Source organism: Phoenix dactylifera, chromosome 5 (genome assembly GCF_051530095.1).
Source record: "Phoenix dactylifera cultivar Ajwa chromosome 5, Ajwa_hap1_PhDact_Kaust_v1.1, whole genome shotgun sequence".
Lineage (NCBI taxonomy): Eukaryota > Viridiplantae > Streptophyta > Magnoliopsida > Arecales > Arecaceae > Phoenix > Phoenix dactylifera.
The window spans coordinates 34,283,207-34,299,146 of NC_143194.1; the positions used below are offsets into that span (position 1 = coordinate 34,283,207).

Consider the following 15,940-nt stretch of genomic DNA (forward strand, 5'->3'; position numbering starts at 1 on the left):
AATATTATATTACATTATATCATAATATATTGATATATTATGTTAAATAATTTAATATTATATTAAATTATTATGCTATAGTATACAATATTATATTACTATATTATAATAATATTATATTACATTATAGTAATATTACACTATATCATATATTTATGTATTAATATATATTATATTTTATTATATTTTGTTGTATAATACTATGCAATGTCCTTTATGGTCATTTTATCATACCAAAAGTACTTTATTAATTTGTTTACTAAACACATGTTAAAATGGCACAGCACTTTAAAGATGTAGTTACCAAACAGTAAATAGCTTTTTATAAAAGTTTTACTTCAGAAAGCTCTACTTCCAAAATTTTACTTCTAAAAGCTCTACTTCAAAAACTCCCCTAAATTGGGCCTAAGAGGTTTAAGGAATGAGAGGAAGAGGGAGGCACTAACTCAAAATGGATGTCGTGTCGAGGTGGAAATGTCTTATATAGCAATCTCAACCTCCATGAAACGGAGCGGGGTTGTATAGTTCGCGCGGAAGAAGGATTCAACTTCCTTTGCGCGAATCTACCGATGGCCTGATCACATCTATTTGAATTTGAGGTTGAAAGATAGGAGCAGCGGGCTAGCAGCACAAATTTACCTATAGATTCTTTATACCAAATCAAATTACAAAAACTAAGCCTTTATACAGGACCTCTCACCATGCTGGATGGGGGTTGTATATTCTATACGAAAGAAGAAGTCATCTTTCTTCGTGGGGATCCACCATTGGTCTAATCAGATCTATTTCAGTTGGAAGATAACGAGTACAAGACTAATAGCCAAAGTTTGTCTATGAACCTCGTCTACCTAATAAAATAATACAAAAACTATAACTTTCTTTATGCAGAATAACTCACCATTTTGGACTTTCGTGAGAATTCACATTCCTTGTGAATCCACCGTTGGTCTACTCACATCTATTTGAATTTGATTTTGGAAGACATGAGTAAAGAGCTAGCAGCCCAAATTTATCATTGCATCCTATCTACCAAATAAAATAATATAAAAACTAAAATTTTCTTTATGCAAGACCTCTCATGATTTTGGATTGGGGTTATATCTTTCATGCGAAAGAAAATTCTCCTTTACTTGCATGAATCCAACGTTGCTCTAATCACATCTATTTAAATTTAAGGTTGGAAGATATGAACATAAGACTCGTAGTAGCCCAGGTTTACCTATTGACCCCTATCTATCCAATAAAATAATATAAAAGTAAGACTTTCTTTGTGGAGGATTTCACCAGAGAATGTATTTTCCAAAGGATTCATGTTTTTTTGCACGATCGTGCAATAGCTGCTTTGAGATCTGTATAGACAGTGAAAGAAAAAAATTTGGTAGGATTTAAGACTGTGCAAGATAGTTGATAATATATATATATATATATATATATATATATATATATATATATATATATATATATATATATATATATATATATATATACACACACACACACATTAAAAAAAAAAATCATTCTTTCGCGTGAAATATAAAACATATAAGATAGAACTAAAAATATATAAAAACCCAAGTTTTGAAAGAGGAAAAAAAAGCAGCCAAAAGTTGTCATCGACATCTTCCTAAAGTCATCAGGATAGTACTTAGAGAAGCGTTGAAACCATAATATGATATGCTTAACACATAATATTTGAATCTAATCGTGATAAGTGCAATCTAACTTTTTCCTAATCAGGGGATTCAATTCAAAGCTTTGACGCCAACCTTTTCGTCTCCTCGTCGCCCTCCTGAGCCAATTCCAGCGCCCTGCACACCTCCGGGAACGCCGCATTCCGGATGGACGCATACACCTCCCCGTTCCAATTCTTTTCCGCCAGCTCCTCCCCCATTCGCACCGCCGTCTCCACCGCTTCCGCCGCTCCGCCGACCGCCCGCTCGATGATCCCCTTCCGTTCTGCCTCCGCTGCCGTGATCTTGGGCGCCCGCAGCAGCACATCCCGCCGGACCCTCGGATCCGCGATCTTGGACCGAAACAGAGCCATAACAAACTCCGCGATCGGGATCTCGATGTCGAGCTCGCTCATGTACAGGAACCCCCGGTCTCCCCTCATCACCACATAGTCGTGGATCAGCGCCAGGGCAAAGCCGGCGGCGGAGGCGTGGCCGGTCACGGCGGCGATCGTCGGCATGGGGAGGGTCATCAGATCCGCGACGACGTGTTGAAAGGCAGAGGTCATGATCGTGGTCCTGTTGGCCGGGGAGGATTTGGCCCAGGCTAGGTCGAATCCGTTGGAGAAGTATTTGCCCTCGGCGGCGGTCACGAGAGCCGATCCGCCGCCGGCACGGGCGGAGTCCGAGCGGACCCGGGCAAGGGCGGAGCGGATGGCGTTGAGGAGGGTAGGATTTAGGCGGTGCTCGCCGTCGCCAGTCAGGGTGAGGAGGTACACCCGGCCGCGCTTCTCTAGCGTGCACATCTCTCGCTCTCCCTCTCCGAGTCGTCTCGTGGTCGTCGGAAGGGTCGCTGTGCGGCAGTACAAGTTTGATTCAATAGCTTCTCTTACATATGTCCGCACATTTCAGAAAGGACAAAATAGGGGATAGCACGATAGAAACGTACTTTGATCCCATCGAAATGATTCAGATTCTAAATGCACGAACGTTGGTTAGATGTGAAAATCGGATGCTTCCAATCTAATTTCCTCGGTAGAGTCAATATTTAGCCTACCATTTACTTAGATGATATTGATGTGATGTACTCACATACGAATAACGCTGCTATGCTGGTGGAGCTCTGCTACGGATGAAGAGGATATGAGTAAAACTTATCTATCTGTATCGATCATTCTTCAGTGGGAAGGGGCCAGTGGGGTTGCTACGCGGGTGAGGTTCTCCTCACCACTTCTCCCTCCTTCTTAAAAAAAAAAAGAGACAAATAGAAAAAAACTGTTTGACTAGGTGTACTGATAAGAACTGATGAATTCGGTGCGTCGGTGTTGAGCTTTAATGTATCTCAAAGCTCGTTTTTTATTAGAATATTGAAGGTTTTTTTGTAGGGTATCCCCTTTTTTCACGATTGCACACGATTGTATCTATGAGGAGATGAGCGTACCAGCTCTTTTGTCCTCTTTAAAATTAGTCATAACTTTTTATAAAATTACAAGCAATACCATTCTAGGATGATCGTCGATGCATATTTCTCTAATGTCGTTGTTTTTACATTAATTTATTAAAAAAAAATTGTGGAGATGCTCAGATCTTAAAAAATTTAAAAATATTAATTAGCCAGTTCAACCGTTTGTCTAGATCCTAATTAATATTATTAATGGAGTAAAAAAATAAAATAAAAATACTATTGATTGTGAGAGGTTATCCTTTGTCATCTTAAAATCCTCCATTTTCTATCATTTATCTACCTGCATAGATCCCAAAGCACTTTATTCTTTGTCATTCATCCATCTACACAGATCTTAAAGTATTGCATTCTTTGTCATTCATTAGCTAGCACAGATCTTAAGAGTGCTTCGGCCTCAATCATCCATTCACGTGCATGGATCTCAAAGAACTTTGTTCATTGTCATCCATTTACTTGCACAGATTTCAAAGTACCTTATTGTGATCTATTTGCCTTCACAGATCTCAAAGCGCTTTGTTTGTTACCCATTCGTCTATATAGACTTCGAAGAGCTCCATCTTCTATTATCCATTCTCCTACACAAATCTCAAAGTGCTCCATCATCTATCATCCATATACTTGGGCAAATCTTAAAGTATTCTATCCCCTATCATTCATCTACATGCACATATCTTAAAGTGTTTAATCCTCTATCATCTATCTGCTTGCACAAATCTCAAATCATCCTCTATGATCCATCCGCCGGTATAGATCTTGAACACTTCATCCTCTATCATTTATCTAGTCACACAGATCTCGAAGCACTCCATTATCTATCATTCAACCGCTTACATGGAGCTCGAAGAGCTCCAGCTTTTGTCATCTATTTGCTTACGTATATCTCAAAGCGGTCAATCCTCTATCATTCATCCGCTTGCATAGATTTCAAATCACTCCATCCTCTATCATCTACACAAATCTCAAAGTTCTCTACAATCATTATCTAATGTATAGATCTCAAAGCACTCCATCTATTATCATTCATCTGCATGCACCTATCTTAAAGCATTCATATTTCTTTATCATCCATCCATCTGCATTCTATCTTTTGTCATTTTTTTGATAGCATAGATCTCAATGTGCTATTGTCCCGTCCTAAAAGAAGAGCCCCTTACTAAGTTGGTAAGAAAAACTGAAATTTTATGAAAAGTTAGTTATCATATGATTTTTATGTGATAACATTTTGTAGCAGAGGGATCCGCGATTGAGCTAGTTTTGATGGTTAATTGGTACTTTTAAAATTTTTAGGGTCTAAATATATATAGCCCCAGTTTGTAGGGGTGTTGCTTTAATTTTATCTAACTTTGGGTATGGGATCGGTTAGAATATCATCTGTTCAGCAGTGTCAACGGGCCGGGTCGGACCCAGACGAACCAGGAACAGTAAATTTTCTGGGCCGGGCCAGGTTCCAACAGGGCTCAGACAATCATATTGGTTTTTTCACAGGCTTAAAAAACTCTAGGATCTGAAGTTCGAATCGAGCTAGATTTTTTGGGTTCTTAAACTAGCCTGGAGCATTGATACTCTTAGACTCGAGATTTGTCACTCATCAGTGAGATGTCTATAGCCTGTGCATCGAACACATATATTGTTATTTGTTAGAGATAGAAGTATAAGAAATACATCAGACAAATTAAAGTCTGGAATCATCAGTTCACGTTCAAAAATAAAGACATTTCTTGTCATGTGTTTAAAAATAAATGCTTCACCTTGTGATAGGGAGTGGTTTAAATGTATACATGGATTGGACTCAAATCATATCAAACTTGATTTCAGTAATCTTTTAGATAAAATCTTTGATTTGATCCAATCTACATAGTGTATCATGGAAGACAAAAAATAATTCTAGATCTGTTCTTTTAAAGCTTCTAAGGCATCAAGTTATGGATGGGGGTTTATCAAAGAAGCAAGCTTACAATGGAGGCAGCGAGGATGTAGTTTGTGCACTTATGCAATGAATGAGAGAGAAAGGGGGCAAAAGGTTGAGTCATGTTTTAAAATTGATTACATTTTTATATATTCCAAGAGTAACTTTAGATGATGCTCATATCTCGGTTAGGTGATTTTCAAACCATGATCCAACCTAGATTAACTCGAATAAGCACATTAATTTGTTATTAAATTGCTAGGGCAAACAAAAAAAGTTAACTAATTTTGTTCAATCATATTAAACTTCAATTAGTCTAATATAATCCAATTTTCTCCCATAGGGGATGATGTGGAGCTGCTTCTTGTTCTAGAGATATGGGAGGATGGCTAATCCTTTGAGTACAAGCATCCACACTATCTACCAGCCATCCAATCACCCTAAGCCTTACTGCATGGTTCACCCATTACTGGGCATTTCTTTTGCCCTTGGTCCCAAGAACATGCCCACATTAACCATAGCCACATTCATAGCACTCAGAATCCAAAAAGAATTTGGTGAAATTGGCACTTAACCAAATTCAGGAGACAACATGGGATAGTCTTGTCCAATCCTGCAAAAAAAGGCCTTAGCCCTTATCTTAGATAGTTGGGCTTATCCTGAAATTATTGCATGGAATGGTATATATTGCATCTAAACAAAAATTGGATTATCCCTTTAATAAAGGAATTCTAGAGGAATACTTAAGAATAGGGATTGCTATCTCCAAGATGAGACCTTAAGGCAGTATTTGGTAAGTGGAGGCTTATCCTTTTTAAGTGGGGTTATCAAGTAAAAGTTCCAAAAGGTTACGAAATAGCCTTTCTCTTCTTTTTTTTTCCATTAAGGCCATTTGTTCGGATTCTTTATTCTGCCAAAATTGCATGATAGAAACTTAGCCCTCTTAATGACAATGTTGCCCCCCATTACTCTTTAAACATGTAAGAAAAATAATTTAATCCTTTAGTATAATTTAAATAATTATAAAAAATGATGTTCTTATTCATTCCTATACATAAACATCTAAAAATAATTTAGATTTTTTTTTTGGGTACATAAAAGGGGTAGGGGGAGGAAGGGACAAGCCCACCTCCGCGTAGCAGCCCCCATTGGGCCCCCGCCCCGCCAGGAGAATGTTCGATGCGGGCAGAAATGGCTGTGTGTTGAGCACCCCGACCGGTTTTACTCATGCCTTTCCCACCCATGGGCCCGGTTTAGCTATCCCTCTGGGCTTTAGCTCGAGTCCCAAGTGTGAGTACATCACACCTGGCACCACTCCGGCTACTAGCGGTCCAAGAGCGGTCCTATACCTCATGTCCAAACAGTGGCCGAAGCCACATTTTAATCGTCGCCGCAGCGACTCGAACTTGAAACCATGAGGTTAGAATCCCCGCCCAGTACCACTAAGCTACCACCTTGGTGGCAATTTAGAATTTTTTTACGAATACTTTTCTAAAAATTCAAATTTGCGTAAATATTTTTTTAAAATTTACATTTATTTCTGTACACTCATAAAACACTATTTTTGCACAAATGTTCCTAATATAATGGTTCTTTTAACACCATTAATAAAAATCATATTTATTTTAATTAAAAATAAAAAAATTTGAAATTAGTTTTTTGTTCTCCATCGCAATCGTTTTATATATATTTTTATTACACATCTACCTATTAAAAATATTTTAGTTATTTTAATTTGAAACCGTTAATTTTTATCGATATTAGATGACCTGTAAAAATATAAAATAATAAAATAATAAAATAAATATTATATATATATATATATTAATTTTGAGAAGATATATATGTAAAATTCGACATGGATACTTTAAAAATAATAATAATTTATTGTGGAATAGACTATCCCGTCCAATGGCGGCAAAAATCCTCGCACCTCCAAGAAACCCGTTACTGCATCAGGCGCCTTTTCCCCGTCCCCGTGGCTCCCTTCCCCTACTTGGAGTAACCCTCTCTTTCTTTCCATCTTCTTGAAATTATTGTCATTATATATACCTAAAATCAAACAGAGCAAGGGCGAGAAAGAGAGATGCAGTTCTCATGGTGCTGAGGGCTGCGATCTGCCGAGGGATAGTGAGGACTAGGGGCCTCGTGGTCGTGGGCGGTGGGAGCTCGATCGATGTCGTCGTCGTGGAGCCGCGTCGAGCCGGCGCCTAAGGATCCGATCCTCGGCGTCACGGAGGCTTACCTTGCCGATCCCATCCCCAACAAAAGTGAACGTCGGCGTCGTGAGTTCCCCTTTCCCCTCATCTTTCATCTAATCCGCTCGCCCAAACCCCTGTTCTGTCTTCTCTATGCCACATCTGCGTTCTTTTTTTCGCCTCTCATCGTTAGGGTTAGGGTTTCGAAAGATATCGTCTCTGTTGATCAAGATAAATGACGTTGCGTTGTTTTTTTGATCTTTAGGGAGCTTTTTGTGATGATAATGAAGATCCTCGAATGCGTTAGGGAAGCTGAAAGGAGGATTGCCGGGAACCTGAATATGTGATCTCTCTTGCTCACCCTCTCTTTTATTGCTTGCTTCCTAGTTTTTTTAATTCTAATTTTCTTGATTTTGGGAATATAGCTATGGACATATATTGGTAGACATGTATCTGGAACCTTTTTCCTTAAAAAAAAACTATTCACCGCATTTTTGCTGGTATATCTTGTGCCCTTTTCTTTCTGATATTCTGCCCTTCTTTTTTTTCTTTCTTTCTTCCGTTTGCATTTATATGTTTTCTTTTTTCGTTTTTCTGTTTTTTCCCTACTGTCATGTCATGGACCCGTGGAATCTGCTTTTTCTGTGTTTTCTTTTTTAATTTTCTGTTTGTCCTCCCGTATTAGCTCTCTGTTATTTTTAATCCTAGCTTGTGCTGCCTTACTCTTACCCCTTGCTCAAATCATTGGTAAACGTCCAAAATTATTAAAAATATCTAGTTAATAAATCGATTTCTATGATTCCTATCCTGTGCTCATTATCAAATGTGTCATGATTTTGTTGAGAAGTGTTTTCTTTCTTTCATGCCCGGATGACATCATCATGATTACAAAGTTCCATGAAAACTTACGATCAACAATCACAACTGAATCCTTTCTCCATACTTGCTCTATGTTTTCTACTACTACTTAAGAATTATGTGCGTTCATAAATCTAGTGTAACCAGCCAGTCACTGCTACAGAGATTTCCTTGAAGGAATATTAGTGATAAATTTTCTTTCCCCCGTTTTCTCTCTATATCATGATAGAATATAATTTAAACCCTGGTTTGGTATCTGAAGATTGAATATTGAAGAGGGCCTCTTCGCTGCAAGGCATGATAGGCATTTTAGTCTGCCTGTGCAAATAGTTAGTTATGTTCATTTGATTGAAAATCAAACTGAAATTGAATAATTTTGAGGCAGGTTTTGTGAAAAATGCTTGTTTAGGGAGTATCTTCTCATGGAAGGAAGCTATAAGTGATTGAATAGTCACTAAAGCTAGCATATGGGGAGTGTTGCCCAAGAAGACAACCCAAGAGGGGGGGTGAATTGGGTTTTAATTAATTATTGACCAATCAAAAATAAAGTGAGTGATTAACTAAATCTATTGCAAGTGGATTAGTTATATCACTAGATGCAATGAACGAAGAGAGAGAAAGAGATAAAGACCAATACAAACACAGAGAGGTTTATAGTGGTTCAGAGCCAACACTTGCTCCTACGTCCACTTCCCAAGCCGCATTTGGGAGTTCACTATAATTCCTAGGATTACAGCCGGTTGTTTTGCAAGCTCATAACCAAACTTGTTGTTTTCACAAGATCACAACGAACTCGGTCGGTTTTGACGGGCTTATCGACTAGAATCAACACGATTGTTTTTTCGGGGTTACAATCAAACTCAGTTGGCTTTTTCCTGATTCACCAACCACAACCTTACACCGTTGGTTTTATCTTTGGCTTACCAACAAACCTTATAACCCTTGATTCAATCCCCTGATTGAGTCAAGTACAAAAAAAACAAGAGTTTAAAGTTCATAAGTAGAGCTTCTGAAAAGCAAATATGAAACAATATAAACAAGATTGAGTTAGAAACCCTCAAACAGATTTGAGATGAGGAAGAGGGGCTTCTTGATTTCTGAGTCTCCTCTTGAATGAACCGGAGGATGGGGAACAGTCGGTAGAGCTTTTAATGTGAAGGAAGCCTTTTTAGTTTTAGTTGAATGCACTTCTCCCTTCTTTTGCTTAAATTCACTCTTGAGATGCTTTTGGTGGTTGAAAAACTTTAATGCTCAAGTGGAATAACTCTCTTGTTGTCTACTACTGTTCACTCTGGCTATTTAAGTGATCCTTTTGAAAAATAGCCGTTAGAGACTGATTGGAGCCGTTCTGACCCATATGCATAATCTGACAATGTATCTGTTGGGATCGGAGTCGACTCGCGCGATCTGGAGTCGACTCGGCTGTTACTGGAGACGACTCGGCCACTGTTTCAAATTTGAATTAAAGTGCATGCCTTGTCCTAGAGTCGACTCGGACCAAACTGGAGTCGACTCGCCAACAGCTAGAGACGACTAGGGTACTTAGGGGTCGGCTCGTTCTCAGGAATCCAGAGAACCCATTTCTGTTTTTCTTCCTTGAGTCGACTCGGGTTAACTTGGAGTCGACTCGGCTGACTTGAGAGGCGACTCGAGATCTTCGGGAGACGACTCGGACCTTGTTGGAGTCGACTCGGCTAATTTGGGAGTCGACTCTGGATCCATTGGAGACGACTCGATATCAGATCTTCAAAAATCAATTCTCTGCCGTTTTCACTGTCTTCTTCTGGGAGTCGACTCGGGACCATCTGGAGTCGACTCTCCAAGTATCGGAGTCGACTCGCAACCTTTTGGAGTCCACTCGCTTTCAGGGTCGAAAATCCAACATTCTGTCTTTCTGTCTGCTCTCAGTGGAGTCGACTCGGGACTATCTGGAGTCGACTCTCCAAGCACCGGAGTCGACTTGCAACCTTTTGGAGTCGACTCGCTCTCAGGGTCGAAAATCCATCGTTCTGTCTTTCTGTCTGTTCTCAGTCGGAGTCGACTCGCAGAGTCCCGAAGTCGACTCGAGCTTGTGCCAAAAACTTCAAGCGTCCCGGAGTCGACTCGCAGAGTCCAGGAGTCGACTCGTGATGCAGACTTTGGTTCAGACAGAGTTCGATACTTAACCAAAAGACTCTGAACCAAAGCTCAAGGCACTTAGACAAAATTTAATAAAGATTTTTCTGAAACACTAGATTGAATTCATTAGAACAACATAAAACATACTCAAGTGCTTTGAACTCATCAAAATCAACTAGGGGAATATTCAATTACTCCACAGGGAGGACTCCGAGCTCTAAAAAGACAAAAGGATAGCAGCAATTCAATCTCTTTCAGGGACTGGTGCATGCCAGCTTTTCACAGATTTCCAGAAACAGTTCTTCCCCAATTCTCAAATTTATATACGGATACCTACTTGGGACAAGTGAGTTTATTTGTGCTTTTCTTATTAGAATTTATTCTTCTTGTGCATATACAGTTATGCTTATCTGCCCTGTTTGGAAGCTACAAACATTCTGCAATGCATTCTAGCCATGCACGCTAACAAATCTAATTGAAATCACTTGGTGGTCTGGTTCGTATGTCAAACTAAATAGTGCAGCTGTTTATCTTGACATGTTTTTAAGTTGCCTCAAGCCTTGAAATAATATCTTGCAGCCATCATAATATTTGGATAGATGCTTGGGTCACAACAGACATTTCATTATCACCATCCTGAATCAAGGGGACTTGATTTTGCTTCATTGATGGTAGATATTAAGGTATAATCAAGACTCAATGACATATCAGTTGATATTGACTTTACATCATAATTTAAGCATAACCAAAAGTGACAAGCATTGTCTGATAAGTCTTTGAATATATTATATTATTGCTGTTGACATAGATGGCTTTTAAAGAAACTGATCTTATGTCATTTCTCATTAGATCCCTCTGTTGTTTCACTCAAATCCAAGGTCAGCAGAACCGTCTTGAACCAGGCGATTTTGGCCGTCCCGAGCCATACCAGTGGCTCACCGGTACAGTTCCAGCAACGAAAACGAGACTCGTTACTGGAGCCGGAGAAGGAGAATGAAAGTGAAAGCAAGCGGGGGACGGAGGGAGAGAGGCCGGCGGAGGCCACGGCCACGCCGGCCTCTCTTTCTCTCTCCCCCTTCTCTCTCTTTTTTTCTCTCCCACGATATCGTGCCCTTGTTGGTTTAGGCCTGGTACGGCCCGTACTAACTCGTGCCGTTGGGGAACCAGTATGGTACCTGATATCAGTTCCTCCGACCTTGCTCAAATCTTTCATGGCAGTCTAAATTCCTATTGGTTCTAATTTAGCTTCCATAACATATGGTTAGACATTTTAAATCAGTGTCCATTGGTGCAACTTGTTTTCCTCTTAATGTCTGATGAGCAATTTACTCTGTGTTTCGTATTTGTTTCTACTTATTCATTACTTCATTATTTCCCATGCTTGCTCAAATGTGCGAACTTCAAGCTCTACCATGTGCTCAACGTACAGTTTTCTTGACTCATGAGATTTTCTGGAGCATCTATCTCAATCCATATGGTGTCTAGACCTTAAGATGATAATTAGTTATTTTAACATTCAATTATGTGATTTCCATTAAAAAAATTCAATATTGAGATGACATGATAATTAATGATATTAATCTTCCATATAGTTACCAACTCATCTTAGTTGATAATATTTTCACTGATGCAGACTCCTTTTTTCTTCAAGTCCTTTTTTTGCAAGTTCTTCTAATCCTATAAATTCTTTTTTTTTTTTTGTTCTGTTTAGAATGATCCAAATGGGTCATTCTTTTGCTTAATGCATGTGCACATAATCCATCCAGGGTGGATCCTTCTGAGGAACAATGGAGGGAGATATCCCATCAGTTTAAGATAAAGAATTCTGGGAGGTGATTTTTCTTCACTATATAAGCTTAACCAGGTTGCCAAACTGTTTGCTACAATATGATGCTACTTTTGGCTGTTTAGGTTTAGAATCATTTCCCATTCCTTGACATGGCATACCAAGGTTTTGCCAGTGGTGATTAAGAGAGAGATGCAAAGGCTATTCAGATTTTTCTTGAGGATGGGCACTTGATTGGCTGTGCCCGGTCATATGTAAAAAAATATGAAGTTCTATGGATAGAGAGTTGGGTTCCTCGGGTATTTGTTTCTCTAACTAGGAAGATGTTTTTGAGGTAATTATTGGCATTTTCCTTCTTAATTCTTGTTCGTTAGATTTATTTGCTTTAAGTTGTGCCCAAGGTCTATCGTGCCGGTATCGGAGCTCATTCCGTGTCGGGCCCATACCGACACAGCAGAGAGGACGAGGGAGCGGAAGAGGGAGAATAAGAGAGAGGAAAAGAGAGAGAGGAGGGGAGGAAGGGAGAGGGAGAGGGAGGAGGGCCGCTGGAGGCCTCCGAAGGGCGTTGGAAGTGCCCCAAAGAGCCGGAGCAGGGGCTCCACCCTCTAGACTCCTATTTTGTTCCATTGGGGCCCCTCTGACACCCTTCGGAGGCCCTCCCTCCCTCTCCCTCTCCCTTCCTCCCCCCTCTCTCTCTCTCTTTTTCTCTTTTCTTCTCCCTCTCCCCCCACCTATCGATTTAACGTTTTGAATGCCAGAACCATCTCGATCCACCGCTAGCATGGCTCAGTATGCCCCGAATAGGATGGTTCAGAGCGGTTCTGCATTCCTTGATTGTGCCTTTGTTGGCTTATTATTTACTAGGCCATGTATAGCAACCCTCCTGTTCATGGTTTACTAATTGTTTCAACGATATTCAGTGAACCAGACCTTGAAAGCTTATGGCTGAAGTGAACGTAATTAAATGGGTTTTTTCTAGCCTTAGTCTAAAAATAATTTATAGATTCCTAAAGCAGTAGGTTAGATCTGTTTTACTGGCATAATGATATAGGTGCTATGTATCTGTAAGCAGGTTTGCTCAAAAGGATGAGTTTTTTTTTTATCATTTTTTTGCTGTTTCTTCTCATTTCATTTGAAAACTTGTGTCCATTGTTTTCAGGTGATGGCTGATCGAATCATTGGAATGTGAAAGGCACTTAGGGAAAAACCTTGAGAAGTTTGGTTCACTGCTATCCTGGGAACATATAACTAATCAGGTGAACTTGCAACTACAGGTTTTACGTGTGATTGCATTGGCATGCATACTCTCATACGCTGTGTCTGTCTCTACAAGACAGGCTGTTTGGCTATGACTTATTATGTTGATTTATATAAAAAATATAGGTAAGGTTAACAATAGAGTTGTGAAACCCATTAGTAGATGACCTATATCAGAACTGGGAGCATGTGAAGATTGATTGGAGGACACATAAATTGGAAAAGAAGATACTTGATGGCAAGTGAAGAAAATAGTTAGGATAAGGAAAAGAATCATAATCAATTAGTCAAAGAGGCAGGCCTTATTTCGAAGAGAAACAATAACTAGTGCTCTAAAGAAGATAAAGTAGATTTACTATTTTTCCTTCGTGACGGGTGATGCTGAGAACTTGAACTACATTAAAAAGTGGAGATTGACTGGAGGGAGAATGGACTGAGAATTCATAATATTTTATCTTGCCAAGTATCTTTCTGAATATTGGCAATATCTATCTGAATCGAAGAGGCAGAGAAGTGACTCTTGGTTGCCTTTCGGTGTCATTCTTGATTGCTAAAAGATTTGCTATGTACCAAAGTGACTTCATCGAGAATGGGGAAGATGTTATTAGAATATCTCCCTATAAATTGGGAAGCCATGTTAGGACTATTCAGACCATTGAGTTAGGGATAACTAATCTTTGCAGGCATGAGTTGATTATCCTGTTGTCCAATATCGTGGCTCAGAGTATGCATTCTTCTGAGAAATGCAAAGATAAATGTGCGATGCAGATATAAATGTAATTCTGGAGGTATCTCTAAATTCAAGAAAAAAGTTCTGGAGAATTGCACTCCTTTGGCAAATGTGATGATACATATTGTGGTTTGACTTTTGGAACAGAGTCTCAAGAGTCTTATTTCCCTAGACTCTGGAGGGTGGCCTTGATGTACACTTCTGGCATGGCTAATGGTAACTTCATTTGGAATACAGATGTTCAGTAGAGGCCTTTTCTAGTTGGAAGAAGTGTATATCTTTCTAATATTTTATGGTTTGAATTTGTCCAAAATATATTTTTTACCCAAGATGTATCCATCATCTTCGGTGGCCAATTTAAATGATGAGTGCCAAAATGGTGTCCTTGTTTCACCGTTTGGAATATGATTGAAGGATCCTTTTTTTTTGACGAAGGATGATCTCAGGATCTTAATAATTTCATTTACTTTTTTCTATATCCTACCTAGTGGCAGATACATAAAGCATTTCCTTTTTGTTGCCTGTGTGGATGGCAATTTTCCAAGTTGAAAAATGTCAGGTTAGTACAATAGAGACCACCGCCACTACTTGTGATAATGTTGATGCAATATATTACTCTTTTCAAGCAACTACCTTTTAAATATTATTTTTATGACGAAGAAAACATAACTTTATAGCTCTACTTTGGTAAAAACTCACTTGGATCAATCAACCTTAATGAGATGAATTACTGAAACCTTTTTACATAGTGTAGGACCAAACATGTCCTAAAACAAAATATGTGGACCTTATAATATGTTTTAGGATGTATGTGTCTCGTCATGGATGGAAGACATGCGAGTGTGTTCTGGTGGATTCACTTGTGAATATTTCTTTGGCATGGTATTTGTGATTACACAGGAAGCCTATAATGATCGGAGCGGCTTGGCTCCCCTAGAAGAAATTGACATGTTACCATCAATAAAGGTGTGAAACACCTCAAACTTGTGTGCATATGAGAAGTAATCAGTGTTAAAGCATTAGTTTGCAGACATGCTTGTGCATCAAATTTGTTGGTTACTCTGAAGATCAATCTCTGCAACAAAAATATCAGAAAGAATCTTACTAGATTTGTAGCTATATTGTTTCCTTCTGTTACTACAACAAGGGATGCATTTCTCTGTGATAAGAATGTATCTATTCTGGGGGAACTGTAGCTCAAGGTTTCCTTTCAACTCTTATATTCAGGGAATAATAATTATTGCACCAAGCAATCGTATAATCAACACTTAGATTAGAAAAGTATCTCTGCCATCAAAGACATATTTAGACATCTATGTTTTCCCTTTTTCACAACCTCTGTATTATCATGTGCAGCTGCCTTTAATTAATTGCATATATAACCTTAATTTGCTTCTGAAGAATGGTTCTCTTGAATGTTTACCAGATTGGCATGTTTTGCTACATACAGCGGAATGACCCCTGAACAGGTTGATTGCTTGACAAATGAGTTCCATATCTACATGGCTTGTAACGGCAGAATCAGGTATTAATTGAGTTGCAATGCTTTTCCATGTCCTTTAATTGTGCATGTTCTTCCCTTGCTTGTAAAAATGTATCTTGTATAACTGATGAACATTTGCCGTGAAAGTTCAGTGGTGTTACATACTTTGGAACCAAGCAGGCAATTATATTTTGAGGCTGACATTGAGCACGAAACTTAGCAACTAATTTAACCAAAACAGGGAAAAGTAAAAAGAAATTCCAACAGAAGAAAAGAAAAGAAGGAAAATGCTTAAAAAAGTAAAACTAGGATTTGTTTTGGCAGAACAAAAGGTGCGGATATAATTCTACCGTGCTCGTGGAGAAATGCTTGTTAAGAGTTTTAAAGATTTTTAAGGGAGTAGCATTATTTGGCTTTTTTATTATGTTCGCGACTGCTTGCGGTGGAGAGTGCTGATTATCGTACTAAA

At 39.0% G+C, this 15,940-nt stretch overlaps 1 protein-coding gene and 1 long non-coding RNA gene across 12 annotated transcripts; one reads left to right on the plus strand and one right to left on the minus strand.

The window, feature by feature from the left end:
- Positions 1–1,599: 1,599 nt before the first annotated feature.
- Positions 1,600–2,557, minus strand: LOC103707355 (enoyl-CoA delta isomerase 1, peroxisomal). Its single transcript, XM_008791803.6, has one exon. The coding sequence runs from the start codon at positions 2,474–2,476 to the stop codon at positions 1,748–1,750; it is 729 nt and encodes a 242-aa protein (XP_008790025.4). The 5' UTR covers positions 2,477–2,557; the 3' UTR covers positions 1,600–1,747.
- Positions 2,558–6,952: 4,395 nt separating this feature from the next.
- On the plus strand, positions 6,953–15,647 carry LOC103707387 (uncharacterized). 11 transcript variants are annotated; one of them, XR_016413345.1, is made up of 6 exons: positions 6,953–7,326; positions 7,505–10,898; positions 11,065–11,386; positions 11,927–14,046; positions 14,136–14,204; positions 14,319–15,647. It is a non-coding gene; the product is annotated as an uncharacterized LOC103707387 (long non-coding RNA). The 11 variants fall into 11 exon arrangements; XR_015987424.2 differs by having other exon boundaries at positions 11,927–13,257; positions 13,942–14,046; positions 14,136–15,647; XR_016413344.1 differs by having other exon boundaries at positions 11,927–14,204.
- The last annotated feature ends 293 nt before the right edge of the window (positions 15,648–15,940 follow it).

Excerpts from the sequence above, each read along its gene's own strand:
- LOC103707355 (XM_008791803.6), bottom strand. The coding sequence starts at position 2,476 with ATGTGCACGCTAGAGAAGCGCGGCCGGGTGTACCTCCTCACCCTGACT.